This window comes from Bufo bufo, chromosome 3 (genome assembly GCF_905171765.1).
Source record: "Bufo bufo chromosome 3, aBufBuf1.1, whole genome shotgun sequence".
NCBI lineage: Eukaryota > Metazoa > Chordata > Amphibia > Anura > Bufonidae > Bufo > Bufo bufo.
The window spans coordinates 245872802-245898129 of record NC_053391.1 but is presented as its reverse complement, the minus strand read 5'-3'; the positions used below and the strand labels follow the sequence as shown (position 1 = coordinate 245898129).

Below are 25328 nucleotides of genomic sequence, written 5' to 3'. Positions count from 1 at the left end.
GGACGTCGTAATCAAACTTCACCCGGCAAGAGTATTTCTCTCATCTTTTTTCCACTCATCTGCCCTTTCAGGCAGGGTCGCCACTTTGTTAATATATGGTCACTGACGGGGCTTCCCATCACTGGTGGTGCTCACATTGGCTTTACTTTACCTTTCTCGCGAGGTATTGATTCTTTGGCCTGCAGTGGGGCACGCCTGGCTCAGGCGTTTGTTTCTTGGTGGTTTTTCAGGCAGCTTCTCTCACTAGAAATCTCACCACAAGCCTCTACGGCTATAAGGGCATTGGTCTACCAATATTCCGCTCCCTAGGGGGAGTTCTCTTGACCAGAGGTGAATCCTGCGGACTTGGCCTTTTAGTTCTACTTCCACAGTTGCGGCCAGGAGCCAGCTTTTTGGCGTTTTTTTCAGAGTTGATACGTCTTCTTGTACGTACTTTTTTTTTTTTTTTTTCTTTAAGTATGAACATAGGGCAGTGTTCTGTCCAGTATCCTCTTTCTTCGCAGAAGGTGGTCGCCTTTCCACGTCTTCACAGACATGGGTTTCTCTTCTTTCTCCCTCGCATTACACAGACCAAGCTCTCCATCAGTCATGTGATTTGGCCTCTGAGCTTGCTTGTCCATGACTAGCGCTTACCGCCGTACGGACTTCTACCAATTTTTATCCTGGGGTCCTTGTCAAGGGTGACGGCCTCCAAAGGATGTTTTCCAGATATATCCGTTCAACAGTTGCTCGGGCATTCTGCTCTCGGGGTAAGGCAACGCCCTGCTGAGTCTTGGCCCACCCGACCAGCGGTCGGCGCTTCTCGGGTCCATCTCCTTCATGCAGTAGCTTTCCAGTGTGGAAGGCAGTATCTTGGTCTTCCGGGCACACGTTCATCAAGTTTTACCGGGTGCCTTCCTAGGCACCAGCGGATACTGTTCCAGGCAGCAAAGTCTTGCAGGCGGCAGTGAGTTACGCATCCTCGAGGGCGTTTTTCTCCATGGGCATGTGATTTGTTCCCTCCCCGTGAACTGCTTTAGGACGTCCCACGGTCCTTTGTCCCCCAATGATACCAGCGAGAAAACGAGATTTTTGTGAAACTTACCTGTAAAATCTTTTTCTCGCTTAGTTCATTGGGGGACACAGCTCCCACCCAGTAATTTCTGTTTGCCGTAATTGTTGGTGGTTGTGGAGCCAGTATGGCCCCCAGTTCTGGTTTGATCCGACTGGCGTTGGTCAGTTGTTGGTTGTTTACCGTATGTTTGTTTTTGTTTTTTTTGTTTTTTTTTCTCCTACTCCTATTGCTTGGGCACAAACTGGTATGCTCTCTCCAGGCTGAAGGAGGTATAGCCTGCAGGGGAGGAGTTATCACTTTTCAGCCTAGTGTCGCCTCCTAGTGGCAGCAAGCAGCTATACCCACGGTCCTGTTTCCCCCAATGAACTAAGCGAGAAAGATTTTACAGGTGAGTTTCACAAAAATCTTGTTTTACCATTTACAGGGTTATCTTCCTGCTAATACAGAAAGGCGCCAAATGACACTTGAGAGGAAACGTGCAGAATATTTTGGTTTTATTGAACAGTATTATGATTCTCGAAATGAAGAGCATCATCAGGATACATACCGACAGGTACTAATTGTTGACTCTACCTACTGTCCATTGCCATCTCTGTCCCCTCCCTACACACATTGCATGCACAATGCGAACAGCATAGAAGCGTGTCTGTGCAAAAGGGTGTAAGCGTGACTTATGAAGCAGATTCATCCTTATAACTGCTTGCACTGATGCTCTTCTGCTGTCATTTGGTGATTCTTCACTGCAAATAAGAATAGTCTATATTTTATAATGTATGGTTTCTACACAAGGTATATTTATTAACCACATAGATGCGACTCCCCTGCAATGTTTTCATTTCTATAATATCTGCACTTTTGTCTTGTAGATTCATATTGACATACCAAGGACAAATCCTCTAATACCATTGTTTCAGCAACCATTAGTTCAAGAAGTGAGTGTGAACTATTTATTACAATCATACTATTGCAGCCGTTGGAGACAAAAAGTACATATTAGACAAGTTGCTAAAGAGGTTGTCTTGTAAAGGTAGCTCTTGTCCAAATGCCCTATCATGGTATATAGGCATCATAGAAGTGGTTCCCCTTATTAAGTCTCCCCCCTATAAACCAGAATGAGTGATCAACACTTCTTTTTTCAGCATGCTAAAGAAGAGTTGTCCTGCTGTACGAGGGGCGTTCAATAAGTTATCTACCCCAGCATGTTCTGTCGGTGTTAGAGAGCGAAGCTTGTCTGTGCAGGTTGAGGTATGTCTGGATGTGCAACGCACACTAGCAGTTCAGTTTGATGAAAGCACTGGAAGTGACAGGATGGCAAGTGCAGTACATTGCGGGTCTACAAAGAAACTGAGGGATTTGGAACTTTGTTCTGTGATGATATTCCTTAAAAAGGAAGAAAAGCGTAAAGAAATCAATGAAAGGATGATTGCTGTATATGTTGATTATGCACCTTCCTACTACCAAGTAAAGTTTTGGGTCAAGCAGTTTGAATATGACCATCATTCAGGGTGACCTGTCAAAGTATCTTCAGAGGAAATGTGCCGTAAAGTGGAGGCCATGATTCTGGAAAATCTTCGGGTCAAAGTCAGTGTTATAGCTCATGAATTAGGCATTTCAATTGACAGAGTTTCAAGTATCCTTCATGATGTTTTGATGATGTCAATGGTCAGTTCCTGGTGTGTGCCAAGAATGTTGACGCCTGAAAAAACAACTTGTCACCAGCAATTTAGCCAAGAGAATTTAGACATGCTTAGAGAAAATCCAGGAGGCTTCTATTCACTAATTATTACTGGTGATGAAACATTGGTCCACCACCATGACCCCGAGACCAAACAAGAGTCCATGGAATGGAAGCACAAGGGGTCACCAAATCCAAATAAATTTTTTGTGCAGAACATGGCAGCAGATTTTGGGAAAATGAAGGCGTTCTCTTACTAGAATTCATGCCACACAATTCAACAATTACTGGAGACGGCTATGCTTCAACAATGAAGGCAGTATGTGAGGCAATCAAAGAGAAACGCTGTGGGAAGTTGTCAGCAGGTGTGTTTCTGTTTCATGACAATGCATCAGTTCGCAGGTCTTGCAATTCACAAGCTGCTATTAAGGAATGTGGCTTTATGGAGCTTAACCATTCCACCCTACAGTCCAGACCTGGCTGTGATTACTTTCTTTTTTGGAACCTAAAGAAAATTTCTGTGTGAGCAATTATTTTGTGATGATAATGTGGTCAAAGAAGCGGTAGTGGTTCCTGCAGCAGCAAGAAGTCTCTTATTTTAAGGGCATACGATCATTGGAGGCCAGGTGGAATAAGCTCGTTGAAGTCCAGGGGGATTACATTGAAAAGTTCAATTTACTCAGAAAATGTTGATTTCCTATTCAGTCAGATAACTTATTATAAACCCCTCATATGTTGCCATAGGTTTCATCACTAGGAACAGCGCTGAGAGCACAGCCGGTGGCCACACTCTGGTGGCCTCAGTGAACATCTGTTACAGAAACAGTGTTTATATTGTACAAGACTGTCCTCAAAAATGAGGACAGGAATTACTTATGGAAATGAACTCTCCTATATGTAACCTCTTTATTTAGAAATAAAATTCCTATATTGTTAGGTATCTTACGTTTGTCTTTCGAGACACAGTGGGGCCATTTTACTAATACTGTAAAAAAAATAATTTTTTAACTTGTCTTAAACTGCGCCATATTTATCACAGTAGTGGATGTTGGATGATAACTCTGTCACAACTTTAGAACTGTAGGTTGAGCTTTTGGATCATCTGTGGTGCCCTACATGATTACTGATAGCAGAACATTACACTGGTTTACTTTTCTTTCTGCTTATTGATTCATATTGATTGATATATGTATTTTTATACTATTTAAAAAAAACATATGCATTTTATGTGCTCCTCTAATAACAGATCTTTGAGAGAATCTTGTTTATCTGGGCCATCCGGCACCCTGCAAGTGGATATGTCCAGGGAATAAACGATCTCGTCACCCCATTCTTTGTGGTATTTTTGTCTGAGCACGTTGGTGAGGATGTTAATTATCTTTCTCATGCTTGTATGTTTTGTGTTAAAGGTTATGCACTCCTTTGGGCCATTTGTATTGTATTATGGGCTAAAAAAACAAAACACTTTTGCTAAATGTTTATAATTAAAAGCTTTGCACCGTTTTTCTCCTGCAGTTTTCATGTGTTAAAATTCATAGCTAGCTGCTCAGTCCTGTTTTCTGACCGCTCAGTCTTCAGCCCTTTCTGTGTTCTGAACACTTATTCTGATCAAGTCAAATATGATTCTGTCAAACCGAGCTTTTAGACATCTGGTGACCAAGCCGTCGGAGGCATCAAGCAGCTGCTATTTATTGTGATTAGGGATGAAACATCCGAAGTCAATTCACATATAACTTTGTATTAGAATGTATTGGCTCCTGCATGTAAGCTGCAGGAGAAATTGTACAGAATTTTTAATAAAAGCCAATTGCAAAAGTGTTTTAGCCAATAATACTGCCAATACAATGTAAAAATGACCCACCAGAGAAGCTAAACAGCGCAGAAAAGAGGTTTTCCAAGATTCATATGTTGATGACCTATTCCTAGGATAGGTCATCAGTATCTGATCAGTGGGGTCAAACTCCAAGACCCCTGCCGGTCAGCTGTTTGTAGATGCTGCGGCGCTCCAACGAGCACTGCAGCCTCTTCCTAGGCCAGTGATGTCACGTTCATCTATCACACGGCCTATGTGCAGCTCAGCCCTATTCTAGTGAATGGGCCCGAGCTATAGTACTAAGCACAGGCACTATGAATTGTACAGAACGCTGTGGCCTCTGCAAAGGGCTGATCAGCAGGATTGCTAGGGGTCGGATCCCCACTGATGAAATATTGAGCAGAGTTCATTAATATAGGAGTCCTGAAAAACCCCTTTCATAAAAATCTATTAATGTTTGTAGCCCAAAAACATGTAAAATCAATAATGCAAAATGGCTCCAGGGGTCTCCATAACCTTTATCATAGTGTATAAATAAACTATTGAAAAAAAGAGAAAGTTCAGCAGCTCTCACCTGCCCCTCCTTCAGCTGTGAGCACGGATAACCCGAGTCAGGCAACGGGTAATAATATGAAAAAAAGTTGTAGAAATCCAGCTCCACTTTGATAAAGGAAAATAAATTTATTTTGCTTGCGGTAAAATCTCATCCATCAGTTACAAAAATAGCAGTCTTGTCTACGCGTTTCGGGCTACCGAAGACAAATTTCAGGGCTGAAATTTGTCTTTGGTAGCCCGAAACGCGTAGACAAGACTGCTATTTTTGTAACTGATGGATGAGATTTTACCGCAAGCAAAATAAATTTATTTTCCTTTATCAAAGTGGAGCTGGATTTCTACAACTTTTTTTCATAAATAAACTACTGTATGATTTTAAAATCAGTGCATAAGGCTACTTTCACACTAGCGTTCGGGGCTCCGCTTGTGAGTTCCGTTTGAAGGCTCTCACAAGCGGCCCCGAACGGATCCGTACTGCCCCAATGCATTCTGAGTGGATGCGGATCCGCTCAGAATGCATCAGTTTGGCACCGTTTGGCCTCCGCTCCGCTCAGCAGGCGGACACCCGAACGCAGCTTGCAGCGTTTTCGTGTCCGCCTGGCCGTGCGGAGCCAAACATGAGCAGTGCGGTCTCCCCCTCCCTCCCTCCCCAGTATTAAATATGAGCAGTGCGGCCTCCCCCTCCCTCTATTCATTGGTGGCCAGTGCGGATTCAAAGTATTGTGATCAGTGCGGCCTCTCCTCTCGACCCCCCCCCCCCCCCATCATTGGTGGCAGCGGAGAGTACCGATCGGAGTCCCAGTTTAAATCGCTGGGGCTCCGATCGGTTACCATGGCAGCCAAGACGCTATTGCAGTCTTGGCTGCCATGGTTACTTAGCAACAAATAGCAGCATTATACTTACCTGAAGAGCTGCGATCTATGTGACCGGCCGGGAGCTCCTCCTACTGGTAAAGTGACAGGTCTATAGGCAATGCGCCGCACAGACCTGTCACTTTACCAGTAGGAGGAGCTCCCGGCCGGTCACATAGATCGCAGCTCTTCAGGTAAGTATAATGCTGCTATTTGTTGCTGGCCACCAATGAATAGAGGGAGGGGGAGGCCGCACTGCTCATATTTAATACTGGGGAGGGAGGGAGGGTGAGACCGCACTGCTCATATTTAATACTGGGGAGGGAGGGAGGGGGAGACCGCACTGCTCATATTTAATATCCGCACTGGCCACCGATGAATATAGAGGGAGGGGGGCCGCACTGCTTACAATTAATACTGGGGAGGGAGGGGGGGCCCCACTGGCCACCAATAAGTTAAATACAGGAGGGGGGGGGGGGGGGGGTCTGCCCCCTGCTGCCTGGCAGCACCTGCCAGGCAGCAGGGGGCAGTCATGTACACAGTTCTCAGTATATTCTAACTTGAAGCGTCCCCATCACCATGGGAACGCTTCTGTGTTCAGAATATACTGTCGGATCTGAGTTTTCCGAAGTGAAAAATCAGATCTGAAATAAACAGTTATGCAAACGGATCCGTTCTGAACGGATGCAAGCGTTTGCATTATAGGAGCGGATCCGTCTGATGAAACATCAGACGGATCCGCTCCGAACGCTAGTGTGAAAGTAGCCTAAATCGAGCACTTCTTCTCCAAGTGTGCAGTTTTATGTTTATTCTGCACTAACTTGTAGATCTTTTTGCTCATGATTTTAGAAGATGATGTTGAAAACTTTGATGTCAGTACGCTGTTGCCAGAAACATTGAAGAACATTGAAGCAGATAGTTTCTGGTCAATGAGTAAACTGCTAGATGGCATTCAGGTATGTTAGACTATGTATGGTCCATACAATTGGTGCCGTATTATTTTTATTTGCTGATGCTTACTACTGAAATCACAATAGCAATCCATTACTGCTGTCTCGATACATACTGTATGATTTATCATGAAATAACAACTATTTAAATTTTCAACTTCAGTCTTCTGGTAGTACACATCACTATGAAAAATAAGCATCCCGATGGTGGTCACCATTTGTAAAATGTGCTGTTATGTCAGTCACCGGTTATGGAAAAAGGCAACATTATTCAAGTAAATGAGGAAGTTTTTTTCTAAAAATAACTTCCCTTTGAAAAAAAAATCTGCACGGACCACAAGAAACCTAAAGGGGTTGTTTATTAATCCATCATACTCTATTAGGGTATGTGACGATAAGAGAACTGGTCTTCCTATTAAGCAGAGCTGCTCCAAAGAGAAGGGTCTCGTATTGCAGTTATAGCAGTGGGGCTCCTGCCTTACAAAATTGATTACATCCTGGGTCATATATAAATTAATTTTTGAAAGATTTTTTTACCTTTATAATTAAAATATTAAGATCAAAGTAGAGGAAGATATAATGGGATGTATTACTGCTTTCTAGGCTTGACAATATCAGTAAACAAAAATAGTTCTGCTGACACAGACTCGGGCATATGCTGCAAAAGGCACTCCTGATATATATCAGCTCCATTTAAAGGGGTTGTCTCGCCTCATCAAATGGCCCTTATGCTGCTTAAAACATTAATACAAATTACTTACTAATGTTATCCAATTGTCCAAATTGCCCTTTTGTCAGTGTTTATTCTATTTTCCACCCCCTTATAGATTGCTCGTTGTCAGGGGTTACGGCCACCGTTGCAAAGCAACACCAGTGGGGCCACGCTTGCTCACTGTGAAAAAATTGATCCGGCCGCTCTGGTGGCCGGGGTAGCGGAAGTGCATGTGCCGTAGCCCTGGAGCTGTTGTATACAGCTGTTTCACTGATGTCCTCATATCAGCGCCAGCTCGGGAACACGCTTGCAGAGGCGAACTGTGCTAGGATGATGACATCACCTCTTGCCTGTGTGAGCGCGTTCCACATCAATCAAGCTCCTAGCCAATGCCCCCGTACATGGCAGGAAGTTCAGCGGCAGCCCTGAACTTGCAAGGTGAGACAACCCCTTTAAGTCTATGGATATTGTATACTGGGAGCATCTTCTGGTGTATACACGCACAGTGGGACAGATTTACTGATATTGTCTCAACTGAGACAGGCTATCTGAAACTGCACCAGATTTATCACAGTGGCTGCTGCTGGATGATAAATCTGGCGCATCTTTGGACTATACAGTCTAGTATTACACCACTTATTTTTTAGCTTAGTTTAACAATTTTTGGCAAATTGTTTTGGAGCATGATGTCACATCTAAACCAAGCCCTTTCCCACAAAGCCACATTCCTTTACACTACGCCATGGCCTCTTGTCAAGAGTTGCTTAAAGAGGACCTGTTACCACTCAACTGTATTAAACATTTTTCTACACTTTAAAGAGGGCCTGTCACCGCTCCTGACATGTCTGTTTTAATATCTCCATGCATTCCCCATGTAATAACAATTCTGGAGCATCTATTCTTATGGCTCTATGTTGTGCCATTCCTGTATTATTTCTACTAGAAGTTATGAATGGATTGCTATTAGCCTTCAGTAAGGGGACAGAGGGGGGGTAACAAGTTGGGGGGGGGTGTACCTGCACAGTCTGACTCTATCCAATCAGTGCTGCCATTTTTAATCTGTGCAGGTACACCCTCCCAACTTGTTGCCTCCCCTCTGTACCCTTACTGCAGACTGCTAGCAATTATTCAGAACTTCTAGTAGAAATAAAGGATCGGCAGGGATCAGGTAGATATGATAAACACTGAGTGTCTTGCCATATTGTGAGCTCTGTAAAAACATCATAAAGGTGAACAACCCCTTTAAAGGGAACCTGTCGCCTCCAACAAACATCCCAAGCCGGCAGCAGTACCTGAGAGAAGCCAGCAGCATGTTTGTAACGATCATTTCTCGCTCGTAACATTAGGGGACACAGGACTGTGGGTATAGCTGCTTGCTGCCACTAGGAGTCGACACTAGGCTGAAAAGTGATAACTCCTCCCCTGCCGGCTATACCCCCTCCAGCCTGGAGAGAGCATATCCATTTTTAGCTTAGTGTCATAGAATTCAGACCTCCCTGCTTATGCAGGGCGACTTACTTTATTATTTTATCTTTTTCCTTTTAGGTTTGGGGAAACAGAGTCGCCTAGCCACTCTGTCTACCCCGGGAGCAAGGCCGGTGTCGAAATCCCTCACCGCCCGACCTCCCCAAGAAGAAAAGGTGGACCAGGGCAGCCCAGCTCCTCTGCTTCCCGCCAGCCAAGGGGTCACCTGAATCCGGCGAGCTGCTGAAGAGGTGACCCTGCTGGTAATCTGAGGAGGGGCGAAGAGAAGAGGATGAAGATGGGGTGAGTAGTCCGGATTAGGTGAGTATTCTCGGCACCGTCTCCTCCCACACCCCCCACTCCACTACTTTTCTGGCCTCTGGAGACCATGTCTGAGAGGGAGCAAACATAGGGCCTTGGTCCCCTCCCTACTATTTTTAAGTCCACAGCCTCCCCCTATTGCTCCTTAGACCCTGCGGCCTGCACCGATTCTTCACGGCCTGCGGGGTGGGCTCCCGCGGCCAGTAACTACAAACAGGCGCCTTCTGCGCTCCATTCCGGGCTCCCCAGTCGGCCAAGCACCGCACTTCCGCGGCCGGTATACACCCGCAAAATCTAGGCCCCGGCTTCATTTCGGGCCTACCAATTTCTTCTCCGGCCCGCGCTGTTTTCTTCCTGGCCCACGGGGTGGGCTTCCCGGTCGGCCTGCGTAAAAACTTTAGTTCTTCTAGGCCGCAACTTTCGTCCCCAGGTATGGGGGGGCGGGTCCATCTTTCTGGTGCGAATTCTTCCCGGGAGCCCGCTGGCTCCGCCCCCAGTCCTCAAGGCAGTTTAACCCTTCCTGGCCAGCCACCTCTTTGAGGCCGGCACTAGATTACCCTGGGTTTCTATCTGCAGGCAATGTGCCTTAATATTGCAGTATTCAGCCCTTCCTGCCTCTTGTCCATTTGAGGCTAGGTCATCACCAAAAAAATATATATAAAATGTGCGCCCATACAGGTCCTGCACTCCTCAGCCCACATCAACACAGGACCACCCTGGCTGTGTGTACCATACTGGGCCTGTGCCCTATCCCGGATGGTGGAGGATTTCTCACAGTTTCCCAATCTCCATCTGGGGCTGTTTAGTTGATAATGCTCCACCTGCGAAAATTCAGTGGAGGACATCTGAAGGATTCCCAATCCGCCCTCCGGGGCCGTTTGGTTGACAATGCACCACCTGCGCAAATCCAGTGAAGGACATCTGAAGGATTCCCAATCCGCCCTGCGGCGCCGTTTGGTTGATAAAGCACCACCTGCGCAATCCGCTAAGTGGACCTTTAGAAGTTCCATTCCACCCCTGGGGTAGTTTGGTTGTTATATCACCACCGGCGCAGCCTGCAACTGCCATGGGCTAGAGGCTGAGAGGTAGAACTGCGCACGAACAGGCCAGAGCAGGACATAATTACTCCTTGCTCACCTCCGGGGGATCAGTTATTCGGACTCTGACATGAATCCGGTTCAATCTTCCAAGATTGCATCCATGCTAGCCGGCGGTACTGGTGTATGAATTACCCCCTTCCTTAGGCGGTATTTTCACTACTACTGGATACAGTACTTACCTTATGTATTAACTCCTTCCATAGGTGGACTAACAACACTAGCACTGGTCTCGATGCCAGCCATAGGCGTCCCCCGTTCCGTAGGTGGCGGAATTGCAGTTCCACTGGGTACAGTACTGTCAGTTTGCATTAGCCTCTTTTATAGGTGGCATTATGGCATAATCACTACCGTTGCAGTGTTTACCATATGCATTACCCCCTTACTTAGGTGGAGTAATTGCACTTCCCACCGGGTACAGGACTCGTCATATGCAAGTTACTTCTGTGTGCGTTACCCCCTTCCATATGTGATGTACTGGCACTACCTCGGGTTACAGTACTTTCCGTATATGTTACTCCCTGTGGAGTGATTGCACTGCCACTGAGTGCAGTGCTTACCGTAGGCATTACCCCTCCTCCATAGGTGGGGCAATTACACTTCCGTTGGATGCGGTTCTGACTATTGCCTACCTCCTTCCTTAACTGGAGGATTACACTACCACTGGATGCTATTCCATTAGTCATTTTGCCATCACATGCTTCTTGTGGCATTACCCTCTACTAAGCATCTATGCATGCTATAATTCAACTACGCCACGACACTAGATGCCTTGGCTTCCTTCACAGGTGGTCCGTGGCAACAGTTGGTACCCGCTGGTGCCTGGTACTCTCCATCTAATGGCATATGGATACTGCCACTGGATACTATGGCTACTTCCATATTGTATCCTTCTTTTCTTCCGGCACTGGTTGGGGGCACAAAAATGTTGACCTTTGTGCTCTCAGGGGGGTCACCCAGCAACACTTGTGTCCTAGAGACCCCCATCCCAAATGGCTATAAGGGCATTGATCTACCAATTTACCGCTTCCTAGGAGGCGTTCTCTTGACCAGAGGAGGATCCTGCGGACCTGGAATTTTAGTTCTACTTCCAGAGTTGCGGCCAGGAGCCGGCTTTGTCCAAACGACCTGCAGGTCGTTTGGTGGTGTTTCAGTGAGGAACAGGTCCTCCCTCTGGGACGTCGTCGTCTTTTTATTTCGGGGAAGGCGGCATTCCGGGTGGCGGGATCATCCACCCGGTGTTTTTCAGAGTTGATACGCCTTGTTGTACATACTTTTTTCTTTTATCATGAACATAAGGCAGTGCTCCGCCCAGTATCCTCTTTCTTTGCAGAAGGTAGTCGCCCTTCCACGTCATCACAAACATGGATTTCTCTTCTTTCTCCCTCGCATTATGCAGAGCGAGCTCTCCATCAGCCATGTGATTTGGCCTCTGAGGTTTGCTTGTCCATGACTAGCGCTTACCGCCGTACGGACTTTTTTACCAGTTTTTTCCTGGAGGTCCTTGTCAAAGCTTGACGGCCTCTGAGGGATGTTTTCCAGGTATATCTGTTTAACAGTTGCTCGGGTATTCCGCTCCCGGGGTAAGGCACCGCCCAGCGGAGTTTTGGCCCACCCGATCAGCAGTCCGCGCTTCTCTGGTTCATCTCCTCCATGCAGCAGCTTTCCAGTTGTAGAAGGCAGTGTCTTGGTCTTCCGGGCACACGTTCACCAAGTTTTACCGGGTGCCTTCCTAGGCATCGGCGGATGCTGCTCCAGGCAGCAAGGTCTTGCAGGCGGCAGTGGGTTACGCATTCTCGAGGGCGTTTTCCCCATGGGCGTGTGATTTGTTTCACTCCCCGTGGACTGCTTTAGGACGTCCCACAGTCCTGTGTCCCCCAATGATGAAAGCGAGAAAACAAGATTTTTGTGAACTCACCTGTAAAATCGCTTTCTCGCTTAGTTCATTGGGGGACACAGCTCCCACCCAGTGATTTCTGTTTGCCGTAAATGATGGCGGTTGAAGAGCCAGTATGGCCCTCAGTTCTGTTTCGATCCGACTGGCATTGGTCAGTTATTGGTTGTTTACAGTATTTTTATTTTTTTTCTCCTACTCCTATTGCTTGGGCACAAACTGATATGATCTCTCCAGGCTGAAGGGGGTATAGCCTGCAGGAGAGGAGTTATCACTTTTCAGCCTAGTGTCGCCTCCTAGTGGCAGCAAGCAGCTATACCCATGGTCCTGTGTCCCCCAATGAACTAAGTGAGAGAGATTTTACAGGTGAGTTCACAAAAATCTCGTTTTTCTTCCTGTAGACAGATAAAGTAAAAGCTGTAAAAACGTTCTTTAATCCCCTGCCGGCGCGCTTCTCTAGTCAGGCTTGAAGTCCTAGAGGTAACCCTCTTCCCTGCCCCTTCACTGTGATTGACAGCGCTTATGCACGACAGGTTGGCTTTGCCGAACTGCCGGCTGTCAGTCACAGTAAAGGGGCAGGGATGGGGGCGTGGTTACCGTGACTTGAAGCAAGGAGGCCGGTGCCTCTGTGACTTCAAGCCTGACTAGAGAAGCGCGCCGGCAGGGGATTAAAGAACGTTTTTACAGCTTTTGCTTCATCTGCCTGCAGGAAGAAAATGATCGTGACAAACATGCTGCTGGCTACTCACTTGTTGGAGGTGACAGGTTCCCTTTAATAGGCACATAGAGCTCTCTCTGCCATTTTTTGAGGCCATCTACTACTTTGAAACAAACATTCAGCTGCCCTATGAAGTGTTTCAGCTAGAAGATGTCAAACTTTTCTTCCTCAAATTTGACATCTCTTGGGCTCCATTATTTTTTTTAGCACTGCTCCTCATTTAGATGCATCAGCATGATTAACCTGGTTGTTTTTTCTCCTAAGGATAACTACACATTTGCTCAACCTGGAATTCAGAAAAATGTGAAGGCCCTTGAAGAACTTGTGAGCCGAATTGACGGTCTGTTCATATTATTTCTTAGTTACTTGTGAAAAGAACATTTGTCTATATTCAGCTTTATCCCCTTAAGTTGCTTGCACCTCATCTCACATGGTCTAAGGAATTGCATCCCCGTGGGTAAAAAAATCACTAAATAGTTAGGTTGTTTCACACTAGCGGCAGGGAACTCAGACAGGCTGTTCCGGCGGGTGAACAGCATGTCGGATCCGTCCTGCCGCTAGAGCACGCGTGCTCAAGGACTACCGCTCCAGCCCCATTGCCTATAATAGGGGCGGGCCGCAGTTCCGGCGGCAGCACGGCTAACATGCCGAGAGGCGGCCGGAATAAAACTACGCCTGCTTGAATTCCTTGCCGCTAGTGTGAAAGTACCCTTAAAACAGGTATTCCAGTTAAAAGAATTTTACGTTTATTTGTTTATATAATAGGAAATCATACAATTTTCTAATATACACGTCTTTAACCTCCCTGGCGGTATGATTGTCAGGAATTTTGTACCAAAAGTGGTACAATTTTTTGCATAAATATTTTATGGGCACAAATGACAGTAAAATGGCAGGCAAGGGGCACTGTACAGTCATCAAATGTCAGATCTGAGGTTATACATTGTAATCCTCTCAGATTACAATGTATAACCTCTTTTATGTGTGTTTGTCACTTTTTATGTTTATATTTATTAGAATTTCCTGCCCAGTTCCGCTCCCATGTGCAGCTGCTGCTCGCAGGGAGCGGAACCAGGAAGTCAAATGCCGGCCGGTGTTCTGCCAGATCGCTATACCTTGCAAAAAGTCTATACCGGAAGTGACGCGGCTGCACAGGAATCAGCTGGAGGAGGGTGTGCGCGGAGCTGCGCAAGCGCATATCCACTGGCTTAGGAAAGAATCGTTGCAGCGCCGCGATAGAAGTACTTCATGCACCGCACTTGCGCACTTAGGGGTATAGAGATTTTGCAGCGCAAAATGTTGCATCAGATCTCCCTACCACTGAGTGCGCGCGCGCACAAATCATCAGATCCAATCAGGATGAACTGCAACTGATGATTTGTGCTCACTAAGGGGTAGGGAAATCTGATGCAACATTGTGTGCTGCAAAATCTCTATACCCCTAAGTGCGCACGCGCAGTGCACAAAGTACTTCTATCTCGGCGCTGCAACGATTCTTTCCTAAGCCAGTATATGTGCGCTTGCGCAGCGCCGCGCACACCCTCCTCCAGCTGATTCCTGTGCGGCTGCGTCACTTCCGGTATAGACTTTTCACAAGGTATAGAGATCTGGCAGAACACAAGCGGAGGACATCGCCGGCAGAAGGTGAAGGGACTCTGCAATGTTACCCCGAATGTGACTCGGGGTTACCGCTCCTGGCAGCAAAAATTAACCCCGAGTCACGCTGGGGAATACTGTCAGGGAAGTTAAAATTCTGCATACATGCCTTTCTTATATCAGGCAGTTGACCCCGTTCTGCAGAAGGATGGTATAGCCCATATATCAGTCCAGTGTAATGTATCCATGGCATCAGACACACTTTACACCCTGACATTCTATAAGCAGTGTTACATGACATACATCTACTGGGGCAGCACACAGTACACATTCATGTGATAGGTCTGGTGGTGGGATCATTATATTTATTGTTATTACAGTAACTACAACATTGTGTACCTGTCTGTAGTGATTTGTAAAATGGCCGCCCCTCTCTAAGTGATGTCATGTTGTTAATAAAATTTAGTGTAAAAAAAAAAATACAGAGATCTGTTACTACCAAATTAGCTATAATAGTTTGACCCAAGACATATATATAGGCACTTTGTATACTTATTGATAAATAGTCTTTTGGACTAATAATTGCCTTGTTTTTACATATGCCTCTTGTTTATTGTTGTTAAGACAACTTTTATTACATAGTCGATTAAATTGTCTCTTAGGGTACTTTCACACTTGCGGCAGAGTGATCTGGCAAGCAGTTCTGCGTGCAAACGGATAGCATTTGTAGACGGATCCAGATGCGGATCCGTCTTACAAATGCATTGCAAGAACGGATCCCTCTCTCCAGATGTCATCGGGAGTAACGGATCCGTTATATATTTTTTTAAAATTTTTACCGGTCTGCCGGATCCGGCACTAATACATTTCAATGTAAATTATTGCCGGATCTGGCATTCCGGCAACTGATCTGGAATTTTGGACGGAGGTAATACCGCAGCCTGTTCAGTGACTGAACTGATGCATCCTGAACGGATTGCTCTCCATTCAGAATGCATTAGGATAAAACTGATCAGTTCTTTTCCGGTATAGAGCCCTATGACGGAACTCAGTGCCGGAAAAGAAAAATGCTAATGTGAAAGTATTCTTGGGACCTAATAAATCAATTTAAAACTCTCAGTTGTGTTGCATCCTTTTTCTTATTCGTTAAGTAGCAGTTCTTTTCACAGCGCTCCTATTATAGGAGTGGATTGTGGCTGGCTGGTAGCTGCGCGCTGCTACCAGCCTCCCCTATGGTCTAGGTCACTTGCTATTAGTGAATTTAGACCTCCACTTATAACCATAGGATGCTATACTCCTGTTCCTAAAATTCCCTTAAACTCTGACCCCGACATGTTTCAACAGTTACATTGACGTTTTCCTGGGGGATGGACAGTGATTGTTTGGGATGGTTCTTTTAATGCCTCCGAGTCTGACATCACAACATGTGCGCCCCATCACCACGGGCCTACTATTCATATATTAGTCTATAGTTTATTATGGAAATACTTATTGGCTCATATGGACGAGCCTCCTCCTTTCTCTTGTGACGCACTCACCCCTCCGTACCTCCCCTCTGTCAGTCAGCACAGCGCAAGTCTTCGAACTTAGAATGTCCGTCTCCTTCATCTTACTGTGCATGTCCTCAGAGTTAAACCTTACTCATCTCTCTCGTTTAGTTGCACATGTCTGGGGACTTTGGATACAGTCACTTCGTTCCTATCCATTGCGCATGCCTGAAGACTTAGTCTCCACGCTCCTAATACGATATCAACCGCGCATGGCTGGATACTTCATATTAAATAGTGTCGTTTTATGCATTTAGGGATCACACCTTATGTACTCTATTTCACTGACATATTGTATTGTTACTCATGTAAGCCATTATTGTAATGTATTATTCTCCCTTTGTTTAATTATGTAGATTATTCAATTTTACACTCAATCTTAAATTATTTTTATTTTATAATTCTAATAGGAAATTTCCATTAAAATCTATATATTTGCTATAATAATTTTATAAATCTTAAATCATTTTAAATACTATTTCAAAGTATGATTTATTGTACTTTCTTTTATACATGATCATGATGTCAAGACTATCCTCAGATTTCACGGTTACATTTAGTAATCTCAACATGATTTTGTTTACTATAATGTGAATTTACAGTTATGATATTTTTTTTTATTATTATTTTAAAATAGGATTATATACTTCTATTAATTACAGATGGATTCGTTATTCTTGAATCATGAGCTTCATGATCATGTATAACTACTGAATTATGGATTGTCTTGCTTCACTACCTTTCTATATCATGATAAGGGGAGAATTCATTTTATATTCTTATACTTGTATATTGATGTAATTTCAAAACTAATAATCCCTAGACCATCATATTCCTGTAAGGGGCTCTGTGCGCATTATTCCCCAATAATAACCCATGTCTCCATTTTTAATGCATCCATCTATTTATATATATTACCTTTGGGTTTATTTATTTTCTTCAGCCTTCTACTCTTTCTATATTGCTAATCTGTACTCTTTTTAATGTTTTCATAATAACATATCTTTTAGAGGGGAGAGGTAAAGGAGCAGAGGGGAGAAAGAATGGGGGGGTTGGAAAGAAGAAAGGATAACTATTCATAATTATTCATAACCAACCGTCTCCACTTATATGGTTATTTATTTGTGCCATACAGGTCCTAACCTATTGATTTAAGGTTAATGTTTCAGTCTTTGCATTCTCCCTATGCACACTTTCTCATGATGCATTTCCCACGGCATTTAGAGAAATGAGGCAAATGTGAATCCTTCATTGAACCCTCAAGGGGCCAGTCATTTTAAACGGTAGATCCATTTGGTTTCTTCTTGTTGTCGTTTTTTATCTACATCTTCTTGTCTGGGGCCCGGATTTATTCTACTGACGCCCCAAAACCTGAGACTACTCATGTCTCCTTTATGTACATTCTGTACTAAATAGAGCAGTGTCAGCTACTGTGTTAACACTACTCAAATGTTTTGAGATCCGTCTTCTTAGTTCTTGTATGGTTTTACCAATATACAACTTGGGGAATCCGCATTTGATTGCATAGACTACTCCAGTACATTTACAATTAATATATTGTTTGACTTGATATTTTTTATCGTCCACTGGATTTGTGAACTCCTTCGTTGGTATCATTCTATTACAAACGTTGCAGTCACCACAAGGATATGATCCTTTAGTGGACAACCACGTTGTTTTCATCTCTTTTCTATTCCACTGAAAATGTACTAGACTTTCCTTTAAATTTACGCCTCTTCTATATGTAATGGTTGGATTTTGAGGAATCACCTCTTTGAGGTCATCATCAGGATATGCCAATGTCATCTTAGTATTTTTCTTTTCTCATGTTGTACATCAAATGTACCGATACACCGTATTATTTTTCTATTATCGCTGTTTTGTAGATCATTTTGTAAAAGGCTAGTTCTATCAGTGCTTTTCGCTCTCCTATATGCTGTATGTAAAACTTTTTTCGGGTATCCTCTTGCCAGGAATCTTTCATAGAGAAATTCACTCGGTGTTCAATCGGTGTGCAAATTGTGTCCATTGCGGTCCCGGTGATTTGTAAATAATATTTCCCATCCAAAATAAAATAATTATGAGTTAATAAAAATCGTAATAAAGTGAGAACTAAGGAATTGTGTTCGTGAAATTGTATCCCTCTTGTGCTAAGATAATGACTAATTGCTTCCAGTCCTAAATGGTGTTGGATACTGGTATACAATACCTCCACATCGAGGCTTGCAATCATTGTAGTCTCACTAACTTGTATGCCCTGGAGTTTGACGAGAACATCCTTCGTATCTTTAAGATAAGATGAGAGACAGGGTACAAATGGGGACATAACTTGATCAACATAATCACTGATACCTTCACACAGGCTTTGATTCCCTGATACTATGGGTCTTCCTGGGATCAGACTCCCGTTTTTTTATGCAACTTTGGAATGGTCGCTATTGTAGGTCTAGGATTAAATAGAACTTTATATTCCCTCTTACGTTCTTTTGCCGATATCAGTATGTCTTTTAGTTCTTGTGTAAACTTTACAGTTGGATTCTCGCCAGTTGTTTATATGTATTACTATCCTTCAAAATGGCCATCACCATCAACTTATAATCAGTTTTGTCCATTTAGTACTGCGTTCCCCCCTTTATCTGAAGGCTTAATCTCTAAATCGTTGTTATCCATAAGTGCTTGCATTGCCTCTCTTTCCTTTATACTTAAGTTATGTCTGAATGTCGTTTTTCTAGTTTTATTTTTTGGAGATCGACAGTCACTACAAAGGCTTGTATATTTGCATATTTTGTAAAAGGGGGAGTGAATTTTGATTGGGGGGTTAGCGTACTAAATGGCGCACTCGGGGTTATAGGCTCACCTCTATGTTCCTTTTGCAGTTCTAATATTGGTTGGTTTGGATCATTTTCTTTATTTTTGAATTCTTTGCGTAATGCTAGTTTCCGAGCGAATAGATTAATGTCTTTCGCCCACGTAAAAGAATCAAAGTAAGGTGCTGACGTGAATGATAAGCCCTTTCGCATCAAGCTCTTTATGTTCTGGTTTCAGTGTTATATTAGATAAATCTGCATCTCAATATCGCGTTGGTCAGTGGTTATGTTTTTTGCTGATATCCCCACTTGTCCCGGTCCCTGAATGAAATCCCTGGTACTAAAAAAGGTGTTATCGGTGTCATAGTATTGTTTTTTTATTGATGCACCTTGTTTGTTGAGATGACGAAGAATATAAAGAAGAGGTGATTTGCTGGGATGTTTGTCCTTCCTCCCCACTTTGTGCTGCTGCACCTCCATTGTTTAAACTTTTAATTTGTTTGACATTTCGCACCACTGCCTGAATTATAGGTAATTTTTTCTCTGAGGCGGACCAGATCTATTTTTCGCCTTGCTTTTAGTTCTAAGCTTCTGATGGTGCATACTTTCCTCTGATTCTGAAACTTCCGATTCAGAAATATCGGTATAATATGTTCGTTTACGATAGTAAGTGATATAAGGTTGGATGATACTCCAATTAATTGGGTGCGTGGGCAATAGGAGATGGTTCCCAGACCAAATAATAATAAAAATCACAGACTCCTTTGCTCCACTTTGATATTAAGGTGATTGCTTTATTTCAAAGAGCAGTGTTCAGTCAAAATAAACGTTTTTCGGCGGATTAGCCTCCTTCAGTATAACTGGTTGAGCCGCATAGAGGAAAAAAGGGGAGATGAAAAAGTTGTAGATACCCACAGTGGCCCTGGTTGGCTAGCGCTGTAATAGGCTATGGCCTAAATGAAAGGGTGCTACGTTTACGATAGTAGTTATTGGGAGTATTTTTTTGTGTAAATTTGTCCAGTCTCAGTCTCCTTTTTATCTCTTATTTCCGGTGTTTCCTTTCTTTTATTTCTCTTTGTAAACTCTCAAGTTTAGTTTACAAATTCAGAGTGTGTATGGAACACCTGTACCTCCATTTATTTCTTTTTTTCAATTGTAAGGAATTTTTCCCAACAGTCTCTTTTCATACTCTAATAAGTATACTTGCACGCGTAGGGAATTTTCTGTCAACACTGCTTCCCAGCCTTTTATAAACTCTGGATCGTCCTGGTGCGAATTTGGAGTAATATTTATTCGCACACCCCTGTATACTATACTTTGTTGTAGATAGGCTTCCAGACTAGTGATTTCCCAAATGGATCTTGTATACCGTTTGTTTTATTTACTTCCTTGAATAAAAATCATATTGAGATTGCTAAATGTAACCGTGAAATCTGAGGATAGTCTTGACATCATGATCCTGTATAAAAGAAAGTACAATAATCAAATCATACTTTGAAATAGTATTTAAAATGATTTAAGATTTATATAATTATTATAGCAAATATATAGATTTTAATGGAAATTTCCTATTAGAATTATAAAATAAAAATAATTTAAGATTGAGTGTAAAATTGAATAATCTACATAATTAAACAAAGGGAGAATAATACATTACAATAATGGCTTACATGAGTAACGATACAATATGTCAGTGAAATAGAGTACATAAGGTGTGATCCCTAAATGCATAAAACGACACTATTTAATATGAAGAAACCAGCCATGCGCAGTTGATATCATATTAGGAGCGTTGTAGACTAAGTCTTCAGGCATGCGCAATGGATAGGAACGAAGTGATTGTATCCTAAGTCCCCAGACATGTGCAACTAAACGAGAGAGATGAGTAAGGTTTAACTCTGAGGACATGCACAGTAAGATGAAGGAGACGGACATTCTAAGTTCGAAGACTTGCGCTGTGCTGACTGACAGAGGGGAGGTACGGAGGGGTGAGTGCGTCACAAGAGAAAGGAGGAGGCTCGTCCATATGAGCCAATAAGTATTTCCATAATAAACTATAGACTAATATATGAATAGTAGGCCCGTGGTGATGGGGCGCACATGTTGTGATGTCAGACTCGGAGGCATTAAAAGAACCGTCCCGTCGACCACAAACAATCACTGTCCATTCCCCTGAAGACGTCAGTGTAACTGGCGAAACATGTCTGGGGGCAGAGTTTAAGGAAATTTTAGGAACAGGAGCATAGCATCCTATGGTTAGAAGTGGAGGTCTAAATTCACTGATAGCAAGTGACCTAGACCATAGGGGAGGCTGGTAGCAGCGCGCAGCTACCAGCCAGCCGCAATCCACTACTATAATAGGAGCGCTGTGAAAAGAACTGCTACTTAACGAATAAGAAAAAGGATGCAACACAACTGAGAGTTTTAAATAGGTTTATTAGGCAAGAGCCATTTTAATCGACTAAGTAATAAAAGTTAAGTCTTAACAACCATAAACAAGAGGCATATTGTAATTAACAGTTTCTACCCAGACACTGTCTGCTGTGCTGCTGCCGGTAGTAGTACTGTTATACGTTTGGCTTTGGGAGGGCTGAGAGTAAAAAAAATGAAAAAATGGGTTGAAAGGGTTAAGGAGAGGCAAATGCACAGATATAATAAAGGTCTGTGAGCAAAATTTTAAATAGATGTAAATTAGAAAGATGTTTGACATCCTGTTGTCTAAAGAAATAAATGTGATCATTAAAACCACAGTACCGTATTTTTCGCCCTATAAGACGCATCGGCCCATAAGACGCACCTAGGTTTTTGAGGCGGAAAATAAGAAAAAAAATATTTTGAACCAAAAGGTGTGCTTTTGGAGGGCTTTGAACTAATGGTAGCCTGTGAATGATACTATTATGGGGGTCTGTGGCTGGCACTGTTATGGGGGGGTCTGTGGCTGGCACTGTTATGGGGGGGTCTGTGGCTGGCACTGTTATGGGGGGGGTCTGTGGCTGGCACTGTTATGGGGGGGGTCTGTGGCTGGCACTGTTATGGGGGCGTCTGTGGCTGGCACTGTTATGGGGGCGTCTGTGGCTGGCATGACACTGCTATGGGGGGGATCTGTGGATGACAGATAAATAGCATCTTATGCTATTTGACATCCACAGATCCCCCCCCCCCCCCCCCCCATAACAGTGTCAGCCATTGTGAATGACCCCCAATACAGGGGCTGGCATCTACACTAGTTTTTAAATGGCACCGGGGGCCCAGTGCAGTCATTGTATTCCATTGAATCGAGCCCCGCTCACTGTACTAATGGTATCTGTAACTGCAGGCAGACAATGGTTAACTATACATATGTTTTATCCAGCACTGAGCAGCCTGTACTTACGATTATAGCAGGCAGGAGGCTGGGCGAGCGGACTGGCACTGGCAGCGTAACTTCCTCCGTCACGCGCCTGCGCCGCCTGCTTCATTCATAAAGTGGGCGGAGCAGGCACATGACGTAGGAAGTTACGCTGCCAGTGCCCGCCCAGCCTCCTCTCTCCTGCCTCCAGCATCCAGCCTGCTATGATCGTAAGTACAGGCTGCTCAGAGCTGGATCGAACATATGTATAGTTAACCATTGCCTGCCTGCAGTTACAGATACCATTAGTACAGTGAGCGGTGCCCTGTGCAATAGAATACAGTGACTGCACAGGGCCCCGCTGCCATTATAAAACTAAAGGCCGGTCCCCAGCCCCTCCTCGCTGATACACACGCCGGCCGCACTGTGCAGCTTGCGGCCGGCGGTGTATCAGTGTAAAAATGGCAGCTTTCGCCCCATAAGACGCACTGCCATTTTCCTCCCACTTTGGGGGGGGGGGGGGAATAAAGTGCGTCTTATAGGGCGAAAAAATACGGTACCTCTTTAAGCAGAATCTGCTTTTGTAAATGAACCCCTAGAAAAGCATATGGCACATATATAAACAATTTTATAAATTATAGACATTTTGGAAATTGAAGAGAAAACTCCAGTATGTTTACCTCCCTGCCCAACATAAGCCTCTGGGAAGGTTTGACAGCACTTATACTTCTTAAAGCAGGGGGTGGCTATATTCTTAGTCACAACCCACTGGTTGACCCACAGTATTCATTTGAAAATGTAATGACTGCCACCCCCAAGCAAGTACAACTGCGTTTGGGGCTGTTCTGTGGCTCGGTTTGCCTCTCCTACACAGACAGTGTAACGTTCCTTCGAGTGATGCAACATATTCAGGTTGTACTGGCAAGTTAATAGGACATAGGATATATTGTTGAACCACTGCTCTTAATAGGCGGAGACAGCGGTGGCTGGCATGCAGTTGGGGGTTGGCACTGTGGATGGCACGCTGTTGAGAGGATAATCTATAGTTTTAGATTATTTGTGTAGCTTTACATCCCTATTCTCACATTCCTTTATCTTTACTTTTACATTAGGTAAGGTACATAGTCATCTTCGAAAATATGAAGTTGAATATCTCCAATTTGCCTTTCGATGGATGAATAATCTGCTAATGAGGGAACTTCCTTTAAGATGTACTATACGATTGTGGGATACTTACCAGGTACCAAGATTTGTTGCTATGATTTTCATGTGTGTATTGCTCACTGTCCGTACTCTAATTTCCATATGCTTGTTTTTATTCATTCTGGAGACCTTCTTTAAGGGGACATATCACTATCCACCCTGATATGAGCATCAGAGCATTTCATGCTCCGATGCTCTCCTTTACCCTGCACTGAATCGCGCAGGAAAAAATATATTTTTAGGAGATCCGGTGACGTACCAGGTGGGTAAGCTAGGCGGAGGCTTCGCCTAGAAGAGAGCCCGGTGAGGTCACTGACCCTAATGGCCAGGCTTTAGCGCTGATCTAACCTGTAAAAAGGCTAGGGCAGCGCTAAAGCCCTCCTATCAGAGCCGGTGACGTCCCTGGAAACACTGCTAGGCGGAAGCCTCCGCCTAGCAGTGTGCTATTGTACACAAAAAAGCCCTTCACCTGTGCGATCCAGCGCAGGGCAAGGGAGAGCATCGGAGCACGAAATGCCAGGGGGGTCGGAGGGGCGTAGATAGTGATATGTCCGGGTTCAGCTCTAACCCACCAGTTTTGGTAAGTTTGCTACACTATAAGCTATTTCACTCACCCTACATTACTTTTATCATACAGGTTGCTCTTTTTTTGTATGTCTTGTTTCTTTTGGTGGGGGCTCTTATGTTTTTTTTATGTAACACCAATTCCTTTTGTGGTTATGCATAAAAAAAGGTGTCGCATACCACAGTCGAAATATGAGGTGTGATCCATATTTTAACTTTGTATTTGTTATTTAACTATTTTATTGTTCAGGTAGAAGCAAAAACATTTTTCCATATTGGTAACCTGGAATCTTCTGTTTTCACAGGCAGAACCTGAAGGCTTTTCACATTTCCACCTTTATGTTTGTGCCGCTTTTCTAATTAAATGGCGCAAAGAAATTTTAGATGAAGTAGATTTTCAGGTACGTACTGACTGTACCGTTCAGATGGGAAGGTTTGCTTGTTATTTATCTATAAAGTACATACATCACATGTATTTATTGGGTCAGTTAAACTGGTGGAGTCATGAAAAGTGCTTCCAGATGATGAGCCAAATTATCGGCCATGGCATTTGCACTTTAGATACAGTTCCCTCCTCTTCGGTCTACATTACCTTCCCCTGCTCAATGGCAAAGGGGTTTTCCAGTTTAATATAAATAAAGCTTAATCACTCTATAAATTTATAAAAATATATATTTAACATTCCAAATCGCTTCACGTTTTAATTCCTCATTATTTTCAAGTTATTAGTGTGCAGTCAGTGAATTAGAGCGTTCATATTTACATCCAGTCACAGCAGATTTCTCCACAGCCCATCCTATTCTCAGCTGAGAAGTGGGTACATTTGTATGCAGTGTAGGCAATGCTCAGTGATCGTTTTGAGCGAGCATGCTCGGCCGAACTGCTGTTCGGCTCAAGCATCGCTATGCTCGGCACATGGCGGTACTCGGCCGAGTACCGCATGTGCTCAAGCGCCATACTCGAGTCTCATTCCCGCACGTTTTGCGGCTGCTATGCAGTCAATAAACGTGCAGGTAAGTACTGCCCTTACTGTAATGCCAGTAGTCATGTTGGCTACGGGCATTACAGTGATTGGTTGGCCGGAACACGTCATCGCACCCGATGATGCATGTTCGGCTCATTTTGTAGTCAGGGAGAGCTGTGCTTCGGAAGGGACAGAGTGTAGGCAGTCTGATCGC

The 25328-nt window shown here is 44.0% G+C and overlaps 1 protein-coding gene across 1 annotated transcript in view; it reads left to right on the top strand.

The window, feature by feature from the left end:
- The window catches only part of TBC1D22B (TBC1 domain family member 22B), a 69981-nt gene that overhangs the window by 32826 nt on the left and 11827 nt on the right, over positions 1–25328 (top strand). Inside the window, exons 6-12 of the mRNA XM_040424067.1 lie at positions 1479–1607; positions 1921–1986; positions 3976–4090; positions 6799–6905; positions 13370–13445; positions 23496–23623; positions 24456–24551. Of these exons, the coding sequence (XP_040280001.1) occupies positions 1479–1607; positions 1921–1986; positions 3976–4090; positions 6799–6905; positions 13370–13445; positions 23496–23623; positions 24456–24551 (717 nt within the window). The remainder of the gene's footprint in view (positions 1–1478; positions 1608–1920; positions 1987–3975; positions 4091–6798; positions 6906–13369; positions 13446–23495; positions 23624–24455; positions 24552–25328) is intronic.